Genomic DNA, 24,309 nt, shown 5'->3' on the forward strand with positions numbered 1-24,309 from the left:
AAGAGGGGGGCTCTGTCACGGTCGCCTTGGTGACCAGTCTGCCCCGCCCCCTGGGCAACAGCTGAAAGCAGTTCCACTAATGGTGGGTCTGTATTTAAGGCTGCATGGTGGGCTCTGCGGTCGCGGGTTCATTAATACTCATTATTCACAATCCCGGTCTGTTATGCCTTGTCCTGTTTTAGTCTGTTATGCCTTGTCCTGTTGAGTTCGTGCCGGAGGAACTCTGTATTGTTCTGTTTTGCCTCGGAGTATTGGGCGACTTTTATTTTATTAAATAAAACCTATGGATCGTCAACGCATTTGAGTTCTCCCTTCATGCCTCCGTTCTGGTCCGGTCACCTTCCTCGCCACCACGTCTCGTGACAATAATACAACATAAATATTTTTAAAATATGAACCTTTGAAAACATCTCATTTTTAAAGAATACAGAGTCTTACAAACATTATTTCTAATATTTTTTCAAAATAAAAAAATACAAATAATAATGCAAATAAATACAAATAATAAATACAAAGTAAAATACGATAAATACAACAAAATAAATAACAACAGATTGATAGATTAGATGTTTCAAATGACTATCAATAAAAGTTAACGATAAAACTATAAACATAGCTTTTATTTTGAAAAACAACTGTTGTTATTTAAAATGGTAGAAAAAAAAACAGGAACTTGAAATTGTATATAAACTGCATTGAGTGAATTATAAGTAAGAAGTGCATTTTTGAACCCTCCATGGAAAAGTAATAAAAACAATTCATTCAAATAATTAAAATTTTTTTAGAAACTCTCATTTCAAGAACAGCACCGTCACGGTAATATCACGTGAGCTGCAGACGAAAGCGTCACGTGACACAGACCCCAGCAAAAGGGGGCGGGCCCTCGCGTTTGAGTCCTCTTAAATCCGAGGCGGACATAAACACACCAGCCGAGTAAGAGAGGCGCTTATAGCACAGTGACGTTTTTTTGGACCACAACACAAAAAAACGACAACAAATTTCGGGGTTTCTTTTCCTTGATCGCCCCCTAAACTTCAGCTTTTCTCTCCGACTTCAGCTACAGTGTTGGCTAAGTTTGGAGAGGAGGACAACGAGGGAAAACGACGCTCTTTGCCTTGTTATTTTGCTTCTTTTTTAGGGTTGGGGGCGTCATTGTTGCAGAGCTTGCAAACGTCAGAACAAGAAAAAAGGACCACAAAAATTATTATTAACAATAATAATCTTCCTATTTTTACTTGCAAAATGGAAAATCCCCCAACAAAGAAGACTTGCTGTGGTAAGTTGCTTATTACATTGGAGCGATTGTTTTTCTCTCGGCCTTATGTATCTCACTATTTTCTTTCTTTCCCTGCCCCCCTTTTGCAGAAAATGTTCACGATTTCTTTACCTCGGCCAAATTTTTAATCTATTTGGGACATGCACTTTCAACATGGGTGAGTAAAAACATTAACATTTCACGAGGGTTAACTACGAGGTCTGAATTGGTCGGAATGCGAAATCATTTTTCCTTTAAGAAATCATGGTAAAGTCAATAATCCGTTCTGGTACGTTTTTAATTTCCACTTATTTCTTAATCAAACCAATTTCGTCTTAAACATAGAGATCTATATACTACTGCTAAATAAATGTATTAAAAATGATATTAATATCTAAGTATACGAGGTCTCAATTGGTTGGAATGTGAAATCATTTTTCCTTTAAGAAATCATGGTAAAGTCAATAATCCGTTCTGGGACGTATTCAATTTCCACTTATTTCTTAATCAAACCAATTTCGTCTTAAACATAGAGATCTATATACTACTGCTAAATAAATGTATTAAAAATGATATTAATATCTAAGTATACGAGGTCTGAATTGGTCGGAATGCGAAATCATTTTTCCTTTAAGAAATCATGGTAAAGTCAATAATCCGTTCTGGTACGTTTTTAATTTCCACTTATTTCTTAATCAAACCAATTTCGTCTTAAACATAGAGATCTATATACTACTGCTAAATAAATGTATTAAAAATGATATTAATATCTAAGTATACGAGGTCTCAATTGGTCGGAATGCGAAATCATTTTTCCTTTAAGAAATCATGGTAAAGTCAATAATCCGTTCTGGGACGTATTCAATTTCCACTTATTTCTTAATCAAACCAATTTTCGTCTTAAACATAGAGATCTATATACTACTGCTAAATAAATGTATATGTAAAATAATAATCATATCTTAGTATAAACACTTATTTGTACAATTTTAATAGTTTTGTTTTTTTCCACAAAAAAATAGTATGTTGTTACTATGTTATTACCAGGGTGTATTTTTTTTAGAAACAGTTGTAATGGGCCAGAATCTAAATCAATTTTCAAATATCCTGTTTTTTTTCATTCTCCTAAAAAAGGGGACATTTTTTTCACCTTACACATTCAATAAATTATCTTAATTTTTGAAAATATATCTTTAAATTCAAAAATTATATAATATTTTATTGATTTGCATTTATATAGCGCTTTTCAAGTCAAGACTTCCCAAAGCACTTTACAGTGTGCTTCACATTTCCCAATAGCGGCCGTGCAGCCATGTAAGGCGCTAACCTGCTTATTGGGGGCATTAGGGGTTCAGTGTCTTACCCAAGGACACTTCGACATGTAACACGGACGAGCCGGGATTCGAATTGCGATCTCTTGATCCCCAGACGAGCACCTTACCTCCTGAGCCACTGCCGCCCCATTAAATTATTGAAATATTGAATTTTTACGATTATAATACCTGTATTACATTTTTTTATTTCTTAGGGTACTTTTTCAGTGTTTCAGTGATACAAAAACTGCTTCCCTCGAAGAAATAATTGAATAGAAAAGGGGCCACCAAGCTTTTAGAAGCCGAAAGATCCTTTTTTCCATAGTAGTAAATTCTTAGTATTTCTGTATTATTTTTGTTGTATTGTGATAGTATATTTTTTGTTGTATGTCTAGTATTCTTTGTAGTATTACAGTACTTTAATGATTTTGGTGTTTTTGTGGTAATACTCTACTATTATTCTTTCGTGTTTTTGGACTATTTCTGTTGTATTTTGTAGTATTTCTATTGTCGAATATTTGATGTACATCTTTATTATATCTTTGGTGTTATTTTAGTAGTATTTGTGTCGTATTCCCATAGTAGAATTTTTGTAGTATCGCTCTAGTTGTATTTTTTCTGTATTTCTGTTTTAATACTTCTGTAGTCATATTTTTCTGGGAGTTTTTTGAATTATAGTATTATGCAGTGATATTTTGTAGTATTTCTGTAGACGTATTTTTTGATGTATTTCCAAAGCAGTATTTGAGAAATAGTTTTGTGTTTTTTTGTTATATTCCCCTTATTGTTTTTGTCATATTTCTTCGGTATTTCTGTAGTCATGTTTTTGTTTTAATTCTGGGATAATATTTCTGTAGTGATCCCAAGAGCCAAGAAGAAATCCCCAGGTTCGGGAGCTTTCTCTATTCTCCAAGTGATTTTAAATTCTAAGCTCATTTAAAAAAAAGATATATATTTTCGTTGAGGCTCATTATGACTTTCATTTTTTTCATAAATAATGGTTTTGAAACTAGGTGCAAGCAGAGTAATTTTGTAATAATGTCACAAAAAACTGCAAAGGAGGATATTCACAGATTTGCCTTCGGTGCAGACGACGCTAAGCAGAGAGAAGTGCGTCGGCTCTAAAAGGCCCGACTGAAACCACATCACCGTTTTGATAGTTCCGTTATTGTGGTCACGCCATCTTGCCACTAAAGTAAACCGATGAATTATTAAAAAGGACAATTTATAAATGTTACTAAATCTTTTTAGTTCAGATGTAAATAATATTCATGTGTTTTGAAACTTGAATTTAAGGCATTGTAATTCAAATGAAGGCCTTATTTTTAGAATGTGTCACAAGCCAGAAACGGAGACAGGACCCGGTAGCGTTCGTTTACTTAGTTTTATTGAGAAAGGGAGAGAGAGCAGTGCTTGGTTCCGCGATCCGATGATCGATGGACACGGGTAGAAGGTGGCTGGAGTGGCACTTCTGTCTCGGGCAGGGGTAGTCGTAGGCAGCAGGGATACTGGTCAATAGCCAGGACGGGAGAGCAAGGGCGGTATCAAGTTCAGAAAGGAGGTCGGCAACAGGTATCAGGCAGGAAGCAGGGCAAAACAGGTCGATGGCCGGGACGCAAGAGCAGGGCAGAAACGGGTCCAGAAACAGGTCGGCAACAGGTATCAGGCAGGAGAAAACCGGGCAGGAAAATGTCAGAAGGAGCTTGCCTAGCTGGGAGCATAGGTTCGCAAACGGTCTGACAGCTTCCTCTTAGAAGCCGGGGGTTTAAAAAGAGTCTCTGAACCAATCAGCTCTCAGGGCTATTGGCGCCAATTGGGCAATCACAGTTGTCCTGAATCAGCAATCATGATAGAACAATGCACTCAATGTCTTTTAAGACTTTTCAAGAATCGGCGGGAACCCTGAAAATTGTATCTATAGCTTTTTCTGCAAAATATCCAAGTAAAGCAGGGGTGAAACATTCTGTCGGGGGCCCTGACTAGTAGATTAAAAAGAAAGAAAAAGAGAGATAAAGAAATAAGAGAAAGAGGTAGGGAAAATAAGAGAGAGGGCGGGACAAAGAAAAAGAGAGAGGGAGAGAGCGTGAGAAAGAAAAGAGATAAAAAGAGAAGTCGGGAGAGAGGGGTAAAGAAAGGGAGAGGAAGAAAGAAATCCAAAGAGAGATAGAAAGACAGAAGGAGAGAAAAGAGAAAAGAAAGCGCGAAGGGTAGGAAGAGAAAAGAGAGAAAAGGAAAAAAGGAAGTTAGAGCAAAACAAATTAAAAAGACAGAGAGAGAGAGAGAAAGAGACAAAGAGCAACAAAGGAAGAGAAAAAGAGAGACACAGAGAGTGAAAGAGACAGAGACAGAGTGGGAAAAAGGGGTGGAAAAGAAAGAGAGAGAGAAATAAATACAAGTACAGTGTCTTTGTTCGAGGTAGCTGGCTTTGGCAACATCAAGTTGACATTTTTCAACCTGCAGCTTGTTTTTCTCTTGCGCTTCTCTGAGTGTTGTGTCGCGGGCTGGATTCAATCGCTTAGCGGGCTTGATCTGGCCCGCGGGCCGCCTGTTTGACACCTGTGAAGTAAAGCATGATTCTGTTCCACTTTCAGGGCGACCGTATGTGGAACTTTGCGGTAGCAGTCTTCCTGGTAGAACTGTACAGCAACAGCCTGCTCCTGACGGCCGTTTACGGGCTGGTGGTCGCCGGTTCCGTCCTCCTACTGGGTGCCATCATCGGCGACTGGGTGGACCGCAATCCCAGACTCAAAGGTGGGATTTTGGATCTTCCACTTGGCTAACAATCACTAATACAAGACAAAAGAAACTATACATGAATCAAATGATGACTCCCAACACGTGGTAAGCTTTCGCTCCTGGCTTTGATCTCCGGCAAAACGAACATAAAATGCAACAGAAACAAAATGAAAATAAATCCAAACGGCTTGCCAACATCATTTTTGCCGTTCCATGTATTCCGTTACTCCCCAAGCCTGCACAAAATTGAGTCATTTGATTCATATTTAGTTTCTTTTGTCTTTTATGAGTATATTTGGTATTGGAGTAATCCAAAAGTAATGAAAGTAATCAAGTTAAAGTAACCCTACCCAACCCAGATAGATAGATAAAGTGATAGATAGATAGATAGATAGATAGATAGATAGATAGATATGTCACGAGGGGACCGGACCAGAACGGAGGCAGGAGGCAGGAAGGGAGAACTCAATTGCGTTGACGATCAAAACTTTTATTTACCAAAATAAAAGTCGTCCAAAACTCAGGGACAAGACAGAAAAACAGGCTTTAACAAACAAACGTGCAAACACAGGTTTCTTCCGACTCAAACAAAACAGGACAGAGCAAAACAGAACGGGAGATGCAAGCAGAAAATGCAATGAGCCAGCACCCGCAAAACCCACAACCCACCCTTAAGTAGCACACACCCAAATTAGCTGATCTGCTTTAGCTGGTGCCCAGGGGGCGGGGCCAGACGGTCGTTACGGCGACCATGCTGGCCATGACAAGATAGATAGATAGATAGATAGATAGATAGATAGATAGCAGGGTTGGGTAGGGTTACTTTAACTGGATTACTTTCAATGACTGTTGGATGACTCCAATACCAAATATGCTGTTAAAAGACAAAAGAAACTAAATATAAATCAAATGATGACTCACAACACGTGGTAAGCTTTCTCTCCTGGCTTTGATCTCTTTGATCTCCGGCAAAACGAACATCAAATGCGACAGAAACAAAATGAAAATAAATCCAAACAGCATTTTGCCGTTCCATGTATTCCGTTACTCCCCAAGCCTGCACAAAATGGAGTCATTTTATTCATATTTAGTTTCTTTTGTCTTTTATTAGCATATTTGGTATTGGAGTAATCCAAAAGTCATTGAAAGTAATCCACTTAAAGTAACCCTACCCAACCCTGTATATTAACGATATCTTTCATGTTTCAAAACTATTGAAAATAGTAATATTTGCAGACAACCCTAACTTTTTCTATTCAAACGATATCTATATTGATTTGGTAACCTGCATTCATCGTGACTTAATTAACATAAAAGTATGGATGGATATAAATAAATTCTTTTAAATAAACCCAAAGTAATATTCTTTGGGAATCGCAAGGTAAATCAAGATTTAGAAGTAAAAATAGATGGTGCTGTAATAGACACTGTATCAGAAATTATGATTTAGGGGTCATAATAGACAATAAATTAAGCTGGAAAACACACATCAGACACATACAAACTAAAGTATCTAAAAGCATTTAAATAATTGATAAAGCCAAATTCCTTTTAAACTATAATGCATTGTATTTATGATATTGTTCTCTAGTTCTGCCATACTTAACATATTGTGCAGAAGTCTGGGGCAATCATTCCAAAAGTTGACTCCAGCCCCTTTTTATTCTCCAAAATCGTGCAATTAGAACCATACACAGGGTAGGATATCAAGATCATACTCGTATTTTATTCCTGCAGTCCAAATGATTAAAATGATATGTTTTAGTAAAAATTTTCACTGCACAACTGCTATTGAAGGTCAACAAAAACATAGTGCCAAAAAACATCCATAAATTATTCATTCGGAAAGAGGGAAATTATAATTTAAGGGGCTGTCGTGAATTCATAATCCCAAAGGTGAGAACCACCAGGAAAAGGATGTGTGTGTCTGTGTGTGGAGTCAAACTTTGGAACGATTTACAAGACCAGATCAAACAATGTCCAACTATTCACGTCTTCAAATTTAAATATAAAAAACATTACTGGCGGAATACAGAAATGAAGAAAATCGGGTATGAGTGATTCGAGAGATTGGGAATAGTGCGTCTAGAACACGGGTGTCAAACAGGCGGCCCACGGGCCATATCAGGCCCGCTGAGGGATTGAATCCGGCCCGCGACACAACACTCAGAGAAGCGCAAGAGAAAAACGAGCTGCAAGTTGAAATATGTCAACTTGATGTTGCCAAAGCTAGGTGCCTCGAACAAAGACACTGTATTTGTATTTATTTCTCTCCCTCTCTCTCTCTCTCTCTCTCTCTTTTCCACCACTTTTCTCCCACTCTCTGTCTCTGTCTCTTTCACTCTCTGTGTCTCTCTTTTTCTCTTCCTTTGTTGCTCTTTGTCCTTTTCTCTCTCTGTGTTTTTTTAACTACCTTTGCTCTAACTTTCTTTTTTCCTTTTCTCTCTTCTCTTTCTCTCTTACTACCCATCACGCTTTCTTTTCTCTTTTCTCTCCTTCTGTCTCTTTTTCTCTTTGGATTTTTTTTCTTCCTCTCCCTTTCTTTTCCCCCTCTCTCACGACTTTTTACCTCTTTTGTTTCTCACACTCCCGCCCTCTCTCTTTTTCCCTCCCTCTTTCTCTTATGTCTTTATCTCTCTTTTTCTTTCTCTTTAATCTACTAGTCCGGCCCCCGACAGAATGTTTGTTCTATCGTGTGGCCCGCCGAGTTCAAATGAGTTTGACACCCCTGGTCTAGAACTATGGTTAACTTTGTGTTATTGTTGCTATTGTTATAAATAAAGTTTTCATTCATTCATTCATTCATTCATTCATTCACATTATGTTTTGGTGCACCGCAGTGGCCCAGATGTCTCTGATCGTCCAGAATAGCTGCGTCATGCTATGCGGGATCCTCCTGATGTTGGTTTTCCGATTCAAAGAACAGCTCACTGAGGTCTACGACGGATGGCTGCTGGTAAGGTTTTTAGCTTGAACTTTAGCCTTCGGCCGTCGCTACGTGCTAACTGATATGGATTTCTACGTAACGTCCGTGTTATTTATCAGAGTCTGATAAGTCTTCGACGGGCTCTGCTGTCGAATAGTTGACTATAACCAGGGTTGGGTAGGGTTACTTTAACTTGATTACTTTCAATTACCATATTTTCCGCACTATAGGGCGCACCGGATTATAAGGCGCTACAATGGGAATGTGGACAAAACAGTCAGATGATTCAGTCCAACTTATTACCCCCTTAACATTCCGGAGGCTTGCAAAGAAGCAAATACGTGTCTCAGACATACACAGAAACAGTGTCCGTACGATGTCACTCAAATGCATCGTTCCAAATATCATTCGGAAGGTTAAAGTCTTGGGATTCAAGAAATGCCAATCATTCCTTAGTTTCTATTTTCTTTTTCGCTCGCAACTTTACTGTGCATATGACAATAAACACTTGGAATTGAGTTTAAGTTAAAAAAAAGACCCATCACAGAAACATCGATATCACTCTGAAACAAGATTTTGGGAAAATATATAGCCGGAGTAGCTCACCGAAGTCGTTGCGTTCAATAATAATGTGCAACCATGGTCCTCTTATATCCGTGAGTGTAGTAAATCCAGGAGAGTAAAATATTTACAAATACAGTACAGAATAGTAAAATACTGTTTACTCTATGCCGTAGTTCTACCCAACATGCTATTCACATTCATCTTTTTCGGCCAATCGCAGGCTTTGTTTTGTCCCTTTAGCCTATGCAAGCCTGTAAATGATAAAAAGGATCCGCCCCCTTTACCTCCGAATCGCTTTAGCCAATAGTGATCGATTCAACTGATGATTGACACATCTTTTTCGGCCAATTGCAGGGTTTGTTTTGCCCCTTTAGCCTATGCGAGCCTGTAAATGATAAAAAGGATCCGCCCCCTTTAACTCCGAATAATTTTAGCCAATACTGATCGATTCAAATGATGATTGACACATTGGTTAGCCAAAGAAACGCCGGTATATAAATCCCAGCATACACCGCGGACGACTTCGCCTTCGGGGAAAAATCTAGTCGGCGGCTGCTAGCATTAGTTGCAAGACTTTGCGACTTAATATTGATCCATATATAAGGCGCACTGTATTATAAGGCGCATGGTCAGCATTTGAAAAAAATTAAGACTTTTAGGTGCGCCTTATAGTGCGGAAAATACGGTACTTTTGGATTATATAACCATGTATATATAAGAAGCAGGAGTCTCAAACGTTTTTCAAGCTGAAAGCTAGTTTTTGTTACTAATTAACGCAAACAGCAAATACTTTGATATGCATTTGTAAAATAACAGCTTCAAATTAAATAACTAGAAAGGGATCTCTTGATAGTTAGCTAGAAATAGGTAAAAAACTAAAAGGGAGCTCAATAGCTAGCTAAAAGCGTTAAAATCCATCCAAAAAAGCCAGACAGAAAGGTTAAATCGAAGCTAGGTTGCTAGCTAGAAAGGAGGCCAAAATTTCGCTTGATAAGCAGTGTTGGGATTAACGTAACACTGCTGTAGTTACTTTCGCTTGTGAGTTGTTACTTTTACGATAGAGTAACTCAGTTACTAACTCAGTTCCTTTTTCAGAAGAAGTAGTGAGTTACTATTACTAATTACTTTTTAAAAGTAACACGCCCAACACTGTTGGTAACTAGCAAAAAAAATTCAGTGTTATTTTTTTCAGTAACTGTCAGGACCAGAACGGAAACAGAACCCAATTGTGACGTTTATCACAAGTTTTATTGAAAGAAAGAGGAAGGGTTGCGCCCATTATCTGGTTTTCGCTGGACGCGGGAAGCAAGTCGCTCTCGGATTTGGACTGTGACCCGAACATGGAAGTAGCGAGCGATGGCGGTGTCAGGGATGGAAAAACTGGTCGGTAGCCAAGACTGGGAGAGCAAAGCGTGGTCGGAAACGAGTCGCAAGCCAGAACGGAAGAGTAGACGTAGTCGGGGACAAAAAGAGGTCGTAAGCTGGGACGGGAGAGCAGACGTGGTCAGGATCAAAACAGGCCGGAGACAGACGGGAGCAAAAACGGGAAAGGTGGGAGTCAGGGTCGAAAAAGGCTTGCCTAGTATACACTGTCCTTAGGGGTCACCCTGGTGCCCGCGGGCACCATGGTAAAGATCCCTGGTATAAAGGAAATCACAGTTGATTGTAACCACATTTATCATTTGGGACCAGAGAGCAAGGAATTTCACTGATCTCAACAAGAAATGTTGTGTTTTATGTTTAAACTGACTCATAACTCCAAGAATAGAACTGATTGTAAGGACATGAGACGTTTAATGCACGTCCTGTCCATGACCCAGTTAGCTGTTGCTACGAGCTAACTGATAAACCGCTATAGATTTTCACGTGACGTACGTGTTTTATATGAGAGTCTTTGAAAGGTGGTCGATGGACTTTGCCGTGGAACAGTTGACTTTGAAGACATTTTTTGTGCTTATAAATGAAGTCAGGGTTGATTATAACCACATTATTTAAGATTTTAGATGATCTATGGCGGTTTATCAGTTAGCCGTTGCTACGAGCTAACTGATAAACCGCTATAGATTTTCACGTGACGTACATGTTTTATACGAGAGTCTTTAAAAGGTGGTCGATGGACTTTGCCGTGGACCAGTTGTGTCATGTCCAGCATGGTCGCCGTGGCATTGGCTGTAGCAGATCGCCTAATTTGCGTGTGTGCTTCTTTAGGGGGGTTTTGGGTATTGCCGGTGGCTGGTTCATTGCGTTTTCTGTTCTGCATTAATCTGTTCTGTTTGACTTGAGGAAACCTGTGTTCGCCCGTTCTGAGTAAAAGCCTGTTTTGTGAGTTTTCCTAGTCTGAGTTCCTGTTTCCCTGTAAGCCTGTTTTTGTTTTGTTTTGTCCCTGAGTGTTGGACAACTTTTATTTTGCTAAATAAAAGTAACTGGTCGTTACGCAATTAAGTTCATCCTTCTTGCCTCCTGCCTCAGATCTGGTCTGGTCTCGTGACAAGTTGACTTCAAACACATTTTTCGCGCTTATAAATGAAGTCACGGTTGATTATAACCACATTATTTAAGATTTTAGACCGGAGAGCAAGGAATTACACTCATCGAAACGAGAAGGGATAAAGCATGCGTCGGCACCTCCGTGTCTTATGTTTGAACTCACTTATAACTCCGATTATCGAACTTATCGTAAGGACATGAGAAGTTGTACGCACCGCCAGTGCGGTTAGCCGTTGCTACGTGCTAACTGATCAATTTCCACACGATGCCTTCGTTAAATCCGAAACTATTTAAAAAGTGTTCAATGGACTCTGCCCTGGAATAGTTGACTATAACCACGTTTATTGCTACGTATAAAGAAACTCAGGCTTGTCCTGTAAGCACATTTGTTTGGAGATTTTAGACCAGAGAGCAAGGAATTACACGCATCTAAATAAGAGGAGATAAAAGGATGTGTCAGCACCCCGTCTCTTTGAGTTTTAATGAAGTTGCTGACTCATAAATACCAGTAACAAACTTATTATACGAACATGTTAAGTTTTATGTGCCTCCACTGTGTGACCCGGTTAGCCGTTGTTAGCGCTAAGTGATAAACTGATATCGATTTTCACGTGACGTCCGTGTTTTGTACAAGAGTCTTTGAAAAGTGGTCAATGGACTCTGCCGTGGAATAGCTGAACAGAACTACTTATTAACTAACTTATTAACTTGCAGTCCTTTGAGACATTTTTGTGATTAAGGGCTATATAAATAAATTTGACTTGACTTGACTTGACATGACCATAAATGAAGTTGAAGTTTACTCTAACCATATTTTTTCGAGTGTATTAATAAAGTTACAGACTTATAACTAACAATTCCGAACTGATAGACATGAATGGTTTGACACTCCTCCGTCTGTTGCTACATGCTAACAGCTAGTGATCTCCACATGACGTCCGGGATAACAATGATTCATCAAAAAGTAGTCTCTGTGTCACGGTTGCCATGGCGCCCAATTGGCCCCGCCCGTGTGGCGCCAGCTACAGCTTGTTGACAAATTGGCTCCCTGTCAGTGCCATTTTGTCAGTCCGTCTGCGAATCTCTGTTTTTACACGGCAGGCCCTTTTTCGCTTGTCCTGTTTTTTGCTCCTGTTCGTCTCCCGTTACGATCTGTGTTGAGCTAGACCACGTCTGTTCTCCCGCCCCGGATAACGATCCGTTTTGGATCTCGACCATGTCTAGTCAAGTTAAGTCAAATTTATTTATGACGCCCTTAATCACAAAAATGTCTCAAAGGACTGCACAGGATTACAATGACACAATTACTCTCCTCTCCTGGCTTTCGACTTGTTTCCGATACGATCACGTTTTTGCTCTCCTATCCCGGGTACTGACCTGTTTTTTTCCTTTCCCAACACCGCCATCGCTCGCCACGGAAGTCCAACTTCCGTGTTCAGAGTGAAGGATTTCATACATTGGACTATAAGGGATTTTGTATGATCAAATACAAATTACATTTAAATGCAAATGATATTGGGATTTGATACCGGAAAGTAAGGAATTACACTCATGTCAATAGGGAGATGGAAGCGTGCATGTTTTAAGGAAGTTATCGACTCATAACTACCAACAACGAACTTTTTGTCCGAACACGCCATGTTTTTTACACTTTCGGTGCATGACCCGGTTAGCTGTTGCTAAACGCTAACTGATAAACTGACTTGGGTATATATGAGAGTCTCTGAAATGCGGCCAACGGACTCTGCCATGGAATAGTTGACTATTACCGCATTTAGCGTATTTAGCGTCACGGTTAGCTAAAACCACTTTCATTTGAGCGTAAAAGAATGAGGTTGGGTTTAGTTATAACCATGTTTACTTGATGGTATAAAAGAAGTGGACGAAACCAGTAAACTTTAGACAACAAGAAAAACAGCTATACTATTGAACACCGTTAGCAAAGACTAGTTAAACCAATATTGTGTAGCTAGCGGCAGAGTTGGGTAGGGTTACTTTAACTGGATTACTTTCAATGACTTTTGGATGACTCCAATACCAAATATGCTCATACAAGACAAAAGAAACTAAATATGAATAAAATGACGACTCACAACACGTGGTAAGCTTTCTCTCCTGGCTTTGATCTCCGGCAAAACTAACATAAAATGCGACAGAAAAAAAACAGCTTGCCAACATCATTTTTATCGTTCCAGGTGTTCCGTTACTCACCAAACCTGCACAAAATTTACTCATTTGTTTACGCTAACTTAATTAATGCACAAGCCAAGAAGTTGCAGTCTTCCTCTGCGCTTATATTCCACCGGTCTAAATCTTACCTTTTGTACTCGAGGGCCGCTGGCGGGCGTTAGAGAAATTACATAAATTGGCCGCGTCACTGAATAAGCCGCAGGGTTGAAAGTTTGGGGAAAAAAGTAGCGGCTTATAGTCCAGAATTTACGGTAATTGGTTTTCATAAGCAAAGGGACAGAACAAAACGTGTTTACACATGTTGGGTAAGTCCTGAGGGTCTCCGTGAGGGGACACTTAAGTCAACAGGTTCTACGAGGTCATAGGAGACGTGTTGAAATGTGGCCAGGCCTGTTGACGTATTTTGTTGTTGCTATTCTGACCAGACAGCAGACAGCAGACAGCAGCAGTTGTTCCGGTTTGTTATGTTGAGTAAACAAAATTGGGTGGAAACAAAGTCTTTTTCCTGTATACTTTCTGGACAGAGTTGAATTGAATTATGTATATTTTTTTAATCAAAATGTGCATTGTTTAACATCAGTATCTTCCCAAAGAGAGTAGCCTTAGCGGCTAGCATCCATGTCCACAATGTTAACATTATCATTAGTAGTTTGTGACAGTGAGACTGAAAATATCTGCAAAATTTTCAGAATGACCTGCTAAAGCTGACCTGGGCACTCCGGTCCTGGAAGGCCATACATCCTGCCAGATTTTGAAGTTTGCTCTTCTTTAACTCAGGTGATACAAATTATAACCTCGTTAGCAAGCTAGTAAGTGCTCGTTAACGATACTGGTGATTGGAATCACCTGTATTGGATCAGAGAAACCTCAAAAATCATGCAGAACATACAGCCCTGCAGGACCGGAGTGCCCAGGTCTGTGCTAAAGTGACGCTAGTGACTAAGCTAGCCACCAATGAGATGGTATTACTAATACGGCTAGCGAAATCATGATCCTCCTCAATCGGGTTTTATTTTACAGAGACACTGGCAACAACGATTGCCATCAATGTCCACCGTACTAAAGTTAGTATTTGTAGTTTGGGTCATAAACATAAGCTTCTAAACTATTAAGCATTAGGCGAGGAACTGTAATAGACCATGAACGCAATCTTAAAGATCTTACAATTGGGAACAACGATGTGCGATAAGGACGTTTCAAGTACCGTCAAGGTCAGATGAGCTTGGTTCTGTGTTTTCCAGACCGCCTGCTACATCCTAGTGATTAGTATTGCTAACATGGCCAACTTGGCTAGTACGGCCATGTCCATCACCATCCAGAGGGACTGGGTGGTGGTAGTGGCAGGTCAGGACAGCAGCAAGCTGGCAGGTAAGTAAGCGCACTCGAAAACCTTCAACTAGTCCTCGTTGGACCTCGCTTTCGGTTTCACCGATGTCGGGACTTGTCATCAATGTCTAAGATCTAGAATCTCTCTTCGATCAGATATGAACGCAACGGTACGGATTATTGACCAACTGACCAACATACTGGCCCCGATGCTGGTGGGCCAGATCATGGCCTTCGGCTCACACTTCATCGGCTGTGGTTTCATCTCGGGCTGGAATCTTTTTTCCATGTTGATGGAGTACATGCTACTGTGGAAGGTCTACCAGAAGACGCCAGCGCTGGCGGTGAAGGCCGGACAGAAGGAGCAGAACCAGCAGGAGCTCAAACAACTCAGCCCCCAGAAAGGTAGGGATAACCAAATTTGAGTCATTTGAATCAATTTTGGTTGATCAAAGACTGAATAACTTCAAGTTGGATGGGATGGACTCCAACCTACCCTTGACACAGGGGTTAGTAATAAAGTGGAACCTCAGACAATTCAAGATTTGAACCAGTACCACCTTTGAAATGATAGAACCATGACTGTTACCTTTCAATCTATATAGTCATAAATCTAAATTATATGCTGCAAACTAGTTTGTTTGGACACAGTCCTCCAGACTAGGCAGAGAACAGCCCATCTTTTTCTGGAGTGTGTTGAAGACTCTTTGTAAGGTTCTCCTGTCTGCTAACGTGCACATAGCATACCACACTGTGATGCCGTATCCCAAAATGCTCTCTGCTGTGCCTCTCTCGGACACCAGGGGTTTCTCTCCCGGGTTGTTTTCCCTGAGCACTGTTAGGAAGAAGTCAAGGAAGAGCATCTTGACATAGCTCTACCGTCTCTCCAGGGGTCTCAGTATGAGGTGTAGTGTTAATGGCATCAGTACCCTGTGGGCGAACTGATAAGGCTTCGGTTTGTGGGGTAGAGAGTCTGTGAAGTACTGGAGCACCAACCCTTTCGATCAAAGTCCAACAATAATTGCAGTTACGGGATCATTGTGTGGTAGGCTGGGTGCACCACAGCAGAAAGAAGAACATTGTACAGTCCTCAATACAGCGCTAAATAATGCAATCTATGGCTATTCTATGGTAACGCTCTGCCCTAATTTGCAGAATCCGAGGGAAGCCAAAGTCCCGAGGAGTCCTCCCAACCTCTGATGAAAGAGCCAGCCGTCAAGACCGAGGACCCCAAAGAGCGCGGCTGCTGCTACCAAGTGACTGAGCCCCTCCGCACCCTCAAGGCTGGCTGGGCGGCGTACTACAACCAGAGCATCTTCTTCGCCGGCATGTCTTTGGCCTTCCTTTACATGACCGTCCTGGGATTCGACTGCATCACCACCGGCTACGCCTACACGCAGGGCCTCAACGGCTCGGTCCTCAGCCTCCTGATGGGCGCCTCAGCCGTGTCGGGGATATGTGGCACGGTGGCCTTCACCTGGGTCCGAAAGAAGTGCGGCCTGATCCGGACCGGCTTCATCTCGGGCGTGGCGCAGCTGTCCTGCCTCATGCTGTGTGTCTTCTCCGTCTTCGCACCCGGGAGTCCTTTGGATCTCAGCGTATCACCGTTTCAGGACGTGTACTCCCACCTGGTGGGAGCTAAGGAGCTGCCCCAGGCCGAGGACCCCTTGAGCTTCATTATTGGGGGTAATATGAGCACCACCAGTGCGCCAACCCGAGAGCTGCCGAGCCTGAAGTCCTACATATCCGTCAGTTTGCTGTTTGCTGGCGTCATCGCTGCGAGAGTCGGTGAGTAGCACAGGTTCTAATCACTGGGTGGTCCGATTTATATGGTTTTTGATACAAAGGGTGCAAAACCGTTTAACGATTTTTTACAAATATAGAAAAAGGCTGTGTCAGGTATAAGCAATACTTCTGCTGTAATTCTCTCCTATCAGTTTTGTTAGGTATCTAATTTTTTAGTTTTGCCAACTAGACAAAGCTGAGAGATGGTCTCTGGACCGTGATTTGCCTGCGGTTCTATTTTCCGGTTTAAAATAACTTACTTAAACCACTAGGTCTGGATGGTTCCTGTACAAACAAATTGGTGCAAGATTGTGAATCCAAAGCTGACAAAAATTTGGCACCACTTGAGAGCTTAACCGAGATTTGGAATCCAGGTGTCCATGTCGTCTTTGTCAAACTAGTTAGCTGGCTTAGTTAACAGACAGGAGTTTCAAGAGCTTTATCAAGTTTATAAATCCGTGGGTGTTTGAGAGTTGAACTGTCACCCATGCTGGAAAACTTAGTTCACACCCATGCCTGGTGACTTCACCGTGTATCAGCAACCCTTGACGCCAATAACAATGCAATTTCCGTCACGTCGTCGTAAAATGACTTTTTACTAACCTTCGACCTGTCTTCTCCCCCCTCCCGGGCAGGCCTTTGGTCCTTTGACCTAACGGTGACTCAACTGATCCAGGAGAACGTGATCGAGTCAGAGCGTGGCATCATCAACGGCGTCCAGAATTCCATGAACTACCTCTTGGACCTTCTTCACTTCATCATGGTGATCCTAGCTCCCAACCCGGAGGCCTTCGGCTTGCTGGTCATCATCTCTGTGTCATTCGTGGCGATGGGCCACGTCATGTACTTTTACTTTGCCTTCAAGAGTCTCAGACATCGACTGTTCCTCTGCTGTTCGCCAGAGCAGAAGGTAGAGACCGAGGAACCACCTTCCAATGTGGTTTAATTGTCTTCGCAAAGGACTTCCTTGGGATCACCAGCTTGCTTGGTATACACAGTCAGAAAATATATACTTCCAGCTTTTATCCAAGCTTCTGCCATCGTGACAATGACTGTTCATCTGCTGCTTGCCGTAGTAGAAGGTAGAGACGGACCGCAAGGAATCTCTTTCGAATGGGGTCTGAATGCCTTTACACAGGACTTACTTGGGATTTCCAGCTAGCTCGACATTTATATATATATCAGAGTTTACAGGTCTCCAAGATTTTATCCAAGCTTCTGCCACCATCTGACATTGACCGTTTCTCTGCTGCTCGTCGGAGAAGAAGGTAGAGACAGACCGCGGGGAATGGCTTTGCCACGTGGTCTAATTGCCTTCACACAGGACCTATTTTGGGATTTCCAGCTAGTTTAGCAAATATATCTATCGCCTAGTATGCAAGTCTACTCCCAGCTTCTGCAATCATCTTCTTATGCAGCCGGTTGAATATGAAAGCTTGCGATCCAAGTTTCGAGTCGGGAGCCGAAAGGTTGGCAACTCATCTAGAATGAAGATCAGGGAACTGGTTTCTCGAGACCCTCCTGTTTGGGTCATCTCATCACAATAGACAAAAGACGAAAGACAAACGGAACATCAAAGAAAAGGGTGCGGTTCCACTTGAGGATTGACGGGGGATTAGAGAACCATTGGACTGATAAAACCTTGTAATGACAAGAGTGTTTGACAGGACTGCTAAACTCTTCTTCAAGGCAGGGGTTGGGAACCTATGGCTCTGTAGCCATATAGGGCTCTTTTCATGAGTACATATGGTTCGGATACAAAACCGATTCCATGCAAATTTTCTCCGTGTTGTTCCAAATTTTCGTGAGCAAATCCTACTGTAGCCCAAGTAAAGCCGAACCAGACAGATGATGGTACCGTTTAGTGAATATAGGGCAGATTTTTAACAAGTTTACAGTCAAGATGTTACACCCAAATAACTCGTTTTGGCTGTACATCGCTAAGGAATCCTTTAAATGGAATCTCATTAAACCATCTATGTTCATTATTGAAACCCTTTATCATGAAAAGCCACATAACTATTTTCAAATACACAAAAGCTCTAGCAAAGCACCCAGAGCAATTTGATTCGCGCTAGGGATGGGATGGAGCCCCGCCTGTCTCTCGCCCTACACCGTCTGCGCCCAGGGTAAATACGTCGGGATTATCATTTGCAATATTTTTTGACATTTTTCTAAACTAACTCTGCTTGCACCTTGAAACCATTATTTATGAGAAAAATGACGGTCAAAATGGGCCTTAACACTCTTAAATAACTGCGGGAGGGAGACACATTTTAAGGGGTGTATTTATTTGGCACACGGGCTCTTGTATTATTATTTCATCGATTTTATTTAATTATCATATTCAAATCCAGCTCCAGACTTCCTGTGCGGAGTTTGTATGTTCTCCCCGTGCTTGCGTGGGTTTCCTCCCACGTTCCAAAAATATGCATTTCAGGTGAATTGACCGGTCCAAATTGTCCCTAGGTGTGAATGAGCGAATGAGTTGTCTGTCCCTGTGTGCCCTGCGATTGGCTGGCAACCAGTTCAGGGTGTCCCCTGCCCACTGCCTGGAGATGGCTGGGATGGGCTCCAGCCCCGCCCCCCGCGACCCTAATGAGGATAAGCGGTACGGCTAATGAGATGAGATGAGATGTCACTCAGTGAAATAAAATGTGCTGAAGAATAAGCTTTGGTCTGGTGCGCGGATTTTGCGGTTTTGTTGAAATTGGTCTCAAAATATATGACGAGGGTCTTTCCACCCAAGAAAGAAATCCTAATTAGAATATACCTTTATTGTCATTGTTACAAAATGGGTTCTACATATTGTGACCACGAAATCGGACGTGGCACTCCAGGTTCACATTTAACAGTGAGGAAAAACCTAATATTTTGCTTTTTATGCCTCCTCGAGTCAAAAGGGTTCCCGACCCCTGTTCTAAGGTTTTTTGCTGATCCATAACACTCTTAATATTGTTTTTGGACCTCCAGCAGGATTTTAGGAATCATTGCAGACTGATTTCTTGATTTCGGTCTCAATTATTTGTTTAAAAAGTCCAATTTTGAGTCTTTTGTTGCCGTTTCCATGCACAAAAATCTTCTGGTTGATGGCGGTATTGCAGTAAAGCGACCCGGACTAGTTTTTTGACGTGAAAAGTACAGTGATACCTCAGTACTGGATTATAATCCGTTCGGGAACACAGAATTTTTCGTGTACTGAAACATTTTAGCGAGTAAAAAGTAATGGTAGTTTTTATACGTTCCTCAATTTTCCACTTTTTCTCCGGTTTCCATCTCTAGCCACTTGTGCAATGCATTTGGCTGAACCCTATGACTTGCCCATAGCGTCACTTCCTCCTTTTTCCTGCTTCTCTTTCTTTTCATTCACATCACTGTGTAATTGCAAAGTATTTTATTCCAGAACCATTAGCTCATCTTGTCTTTCTTCCTTTTCACCTCCGTCCCCAACTCTTTGTTTTTCTGATTCTTCTTGTCCATCTCCGTTATCTTCTCCTGTTCTTCTTCTTTTTGTTCTTTGCCTTCTTTCTTCTCCCATTTGTCTTTTTTTCTCCATTCTTCTTTAACTTCTCCTTTCCTTTGGCCAGACCAGTTAGTCGGGAATTTTCCACTTTTTCTCCGGTTTCCATCTCTAGCCAATACCGGGTAGTGTAAAAAAAAAATTATTTAATTTAAATATTAAAAACACTTCACTTTAGTTCTAAAATATGCTTAATTTGACTTGTGTGAAATACATAAATCCAGCAGTATTTTATTCATTTAAATATCCATCCATTCATCCATTCATTATCTGCATCGCTTATCCTCAGTAGGGCCGCGGGGGTGCTGGAGCTTGCTAACCCGCTTGCTAGCCAATCAGACGACACACAGAGACAGACAACCATCCAATCGCTCACCTAGGGACAATTTGGACCAGCCAATCAACCTGACATGCATGTTTTTGGAATGTGGTAGGAAACCGGAGTGCCCGGAGGAAACCCACGCAAGCACGGGGAGAACATGCAAAATCCACACAGGAAGGTTCAATCTCAAAACTGTGCCCACATGCGCTAACCACTGCTCCACCGTGCTGGCCCTCATTTATTTATATATATATATATATATATATAAATATATATATATATATATATATATATATATATATATACAGGCAGGGTTGGGTAGGGTTACTTTAACTTGATTACTTTAATTACTTTTGGATTACTCCAATACCAAATATGCTAATAAAAGACAAAAGAAACTAAATATGAATAAAATTAATAAATTCTATGCAGGCTTGGGGAGTAATGGAATACATGGAACGGCAAAAATGATGTTGGCAAGCTGTTTGGATTTATTTTCATTTTGTTTCTGTCGCATTTGATGTTCGTTTTGCCGGAGATCAAAGAGATCAAAGCCAGGAGAGAAAGCTTACCGCGTGTTGTGAGTCATCATTTGATTCATATTTAGTTTCTTTTGTCTTTTATTAGCATATTTGGTATTGGAGTCATCCAAAGGTCATTGAAAGTAATCCAGTTAAAGTAACCCTACCCAACCCTGGTTTTGCCAGAGATCAAAGCCGGGAGAGAAAGCTTACCACGTGTTGCGAGTCATCATTTGATTCATATTTAGTTTATTTTGTCTTTTATGAGCATATTTGGTATTGGAGTCATCCAAAAGTGATTGAAAGTAATCCAGTTAAAGTAACCCTACCCAACCCTGGTTTTGCCGGAGATCAAAGAGATCAAAGCCAGGAGAGAAAGCTTACCACGTGTTGTGAGTCATCATTTTATTCCTATTTAGTTAATTTTGTGTTTTATGAGCATATTTGGTATTGGAGTCATCCAAAAGTCATTAAAAGTAATCCAGTTAAAGTAACCCTACCCAACCCTACATACATAAAAACACAATTTAAATAAACATGGAGTGAGTCACATTGCCCCAACCGGGGATTCTTTTTGAATCCTATATACTCAAATGATCTTTTATGACAGGATTCAGGCAAAAGGAAGATATTCCGAAAATGAAACCAAGCTATGCAGTCACGCCATCTCGCAATAAACCTCGTCATTTTACCGCAGTTTCCGCGTACGTTTGCCTCTCCGACCGGCGTGACTTCAGCACTTTACGCGATAGCTAAAAGTCAGTCCGAGCAAAAGTAAAAAAAAATTCTCAAGTCCAAAGGTTTGCAGTCCAAAAATACATGGGGATATCGGTCCACGTGAGCTCAGTGAATGTAGGTCGTGTTTACCTTGGCGAAATAATGCAGTTTTTCTAGAAAGTAGCGGGGGGGGGGGGGGGGTTACGAGGTATTTGTACCTCGAAATTTTGAGGTTTTAGCGAGAACTGCAGTTTCCGGGTGAAAGAGTCGGAAAATATAAAGTATACCACCTGCGAGAAAGAAGTTAGGTTGGGTTTCCAGTTGTAGCGTCTGTTGTGCCTCCTTAAAGCGACAGTGTGTATTGTAGAGGTGAGGAAATACTTTGTTTGTTTCGATAAAACATGAATTATTCAAATAATAAGCCATCTTACAACTACGGAAGCCCGGATGAGGACTTTTGCAATGCTAGCTTGTCAGCACAATGCGGTTAGCACTTGACGGCTACTTTAAGCTGAGCCTTAAATAAGAGAGTTGCTAAGTCTTGTCCTTTGAGAATCATATATATTTCCACTGTTTCCTTCTCTAGCCACTCCTGTTAGCTACGCTGCTGCAGGCTACCGTTTGGCAGTAGTTGCTATTGTTAGTTGTCGTTGCGTATCGTGATTCAGTGATCTTCCACTTTTCCCCCACTGTTTCCTTCTCTAGCCACTCGTGTTAGCCACTTGGCCTTCAGGCTACGGTTCGCCACTAGTTGCTCTTGTTGATTCTCATGATTTGGTTATCTTCCACTTTTTCCTTCTCTAGCCACTCATGATAGCTACTTGGCTGCAGGCTACGGTTCGCCACCAGTTGCTATTGTTTGCTGGTGTCGAATGATCTTCCACTTTTTCCTTCTCTAGCCACTCATGTTACCCACTTTGCTGAAGTACGCCACGAGTTGCTATCGTTAGCTGTTGTCGAGTCTCATGATTCAGTGATCTTCCACTTTTTCCCCACTGTTTCCTTCTCTAGCCACTCGTGTTAGCCACTTGGCCTTCAGGCTATGGTTCGCCACCAGTTGCTATTGTTAGCTGTTGTCGAGTGATCTTCCACTTTTTCCTTCTCTAGCCACTCATGTTACCCACTTGGCTGCAGTTCGCCACTAGTTGCTATCGTTAGCTGTTGTCGAGTCTCATGATTCAGTGATCTTCCACTTTTCCCCCACTGTTTCCTTCTCTAGCCACTCGTGTTAGCCACTTTGCCTTCAGGCTACGGTTCGCCACCAGTTGCTATTGTTAGCTGTTGTCGAGTGATCTTCCACTTTCTCCTTCTTTAGCCACTCATGTTAGCCACTCGACTGCAGGCTACGGTTCGCCACGAGTTGCTCTTGTCGAGTCTCACGATTCAGTGATCTGACACTTTTTCCTTCTCTAGCCACTCATGTTAGCCACTTGCTATTGCTAGCTGCCCCTGTCCGTTACTGTAACTCTCCTTCCATAGTCGCTCATGCCAGTGAATGTTGTGGAGTCCCGTCATTCAGTTATCTTACACGTTTTCCACTGTTTCCTTCTCTAGCCGCTGAAGTTAGCCGCTTGAACTCAATGATTCAGAGTCCAATTGCTTTATCATTTCTGGTTTGTTTTAGATTTAATTTTTTGGTAGCTATTTGCGCTAGCCGCTAAAGTTAGCCGCTTGACTTCTGTGATTCAGTGTCCTGACATTTGACAAATGTAGGCCTTTTTAGTAGTTTCTCCTGCTAGGCGCTAAAGTTAGCCGCTTGAATTCCATGATTGTGGGTCCAGCTGCTTCATAATCTGATCTTGCTTTGGCAAGATTTAATTGCAATTTTTTTTTGTAGCTTATCGAGCTAGCCGCTAACGTAAACCACTTGAATTTCACAATTTCTGGTGAGCTCTGGCAACTTTTAAGGGCTTTCTAAGTAGCGAATCATGCTAGCTGCTAAAGTTAGCCAACTGAGTTCTGTGATTCAGGGTCCCAGATGTTTAACAAATATATTTTTTTCCTGTTTTTCGCGATTAGGTTTCTTAGCTAGTCGCTAACGTTAGCTACTTACACCAGCTCTGACCAACTCCACCTTTGGGCTCTTTTCAGCTGCTCCGAGTGTCTCTAGCTCACTCGGCTTTTACGTCTGGTCCCTGGTTGAAATTCATCCTTGCTCAATAGAGAAAATATGGAAATTGGATTCGGAATTTTGTACCATTCGGGCTTCCGTAGTGTGTCGCTACAACGACCCCTAGTGGTGAATTTGTCATTTTAACCAGATTTTTTTCACAAAAGTCTTCAGGAATTGTTTTCTTCAATCATCTCGGTCCACGTATACAATTGTTGGGGTAAAAAAAATGTCTTTTTAAAATATTTTGTATCAATATTTTGTGATTTTCGTGCATGATAACCACTTTCTGTGTTTTTTTGAATCACTCCATAGAATCTAAATCGAAGGAACTGTTTGTAATGCAAGAGGCATCGAAAATAAAGGACTTTCGGTTCAAGGGCTTGTCCAGAGTAGTTTATGAACCCGACTTTACAGTCTGCCTTGCACATTCCTTCAGTCGCGGATTTCTTTTTGTGTTCCTGTTCAAAAGACCCAAGTGGCTTAAGATTTTCAGTCTGGGAGAGTAGATTTGGATGTCACATGACTGTTTCCATG

The 24,309-nt window shown here is 41.3% G+C and overlaps 1 protein-coding gene across 1 annotated transcript; it reads left to right on the forward strand.

Annotated features, from left to right (window-relative positions):
• Positions 1-929: 929 nt before the first annotated feature.
• Positions 930-24,151, forward strand: slc40a1 (solute carrier family 40 member 1). Its single transcript, XM_088352465.1, has 8 exons — positions 930-1,276; positions 1,366-1,433; positions 5,160-5,319; positions 8,145-8,260; positions 14,713-14,839; positions 14,954-15,202; positions 15,953-16,585; positions 17,218-24,151. The coding sequence occupies exons 1-8, from the start codon at positions 1,243-1,245 to the stop codon at positions 17,526-17,528; spliced, it is 1,698 nt and encodes a 565-aa protein (XP_088208591.1). The 5' UTR covers positions 930-1,242; the 3' UTR covers positions 17,529-24,151.
• Positions 24,152-24,309: the final 158 nt, after the last annotated feature.

Source organism: Urocampus carinirostris, chromosome 14 (assembly GCF_059441175.1).
Source record: "Urocampus carinirostris isolate Australia breed hairy pipefish chromosome 14, RoL_Ucar_1.0, whole genome shotgun sequence".
Taxonomy (NCBI): Eukaryota; Metazoa; Chordata; class Actinopteri; order Syngnathiformes; family Syngnathidae; genus Urocampus; species Urocampus carinirostris.

Coding starts and splice junctions, on each gene's coding strand:
- slc40a1 (XM_088352465.1), top strand. CDS start 1,243: ATGGAAAATCCCCCAACAAAGAAGACTTGCTGTG. Junction 1,277..1,365: donor AACAAAGAAGACTTGCTGTG/GTAAGTTGCTTA, acceptor CCCCTTTTGCAG/AAAATGTTCACGATTTCTTT. Junction 1,434..5,159: donor GACATGCACTTTCAACATGG/GTGAGTAAAAAC, acceptor TTCCACTTTCAG/GGCGACCGTATGTGGAACTT.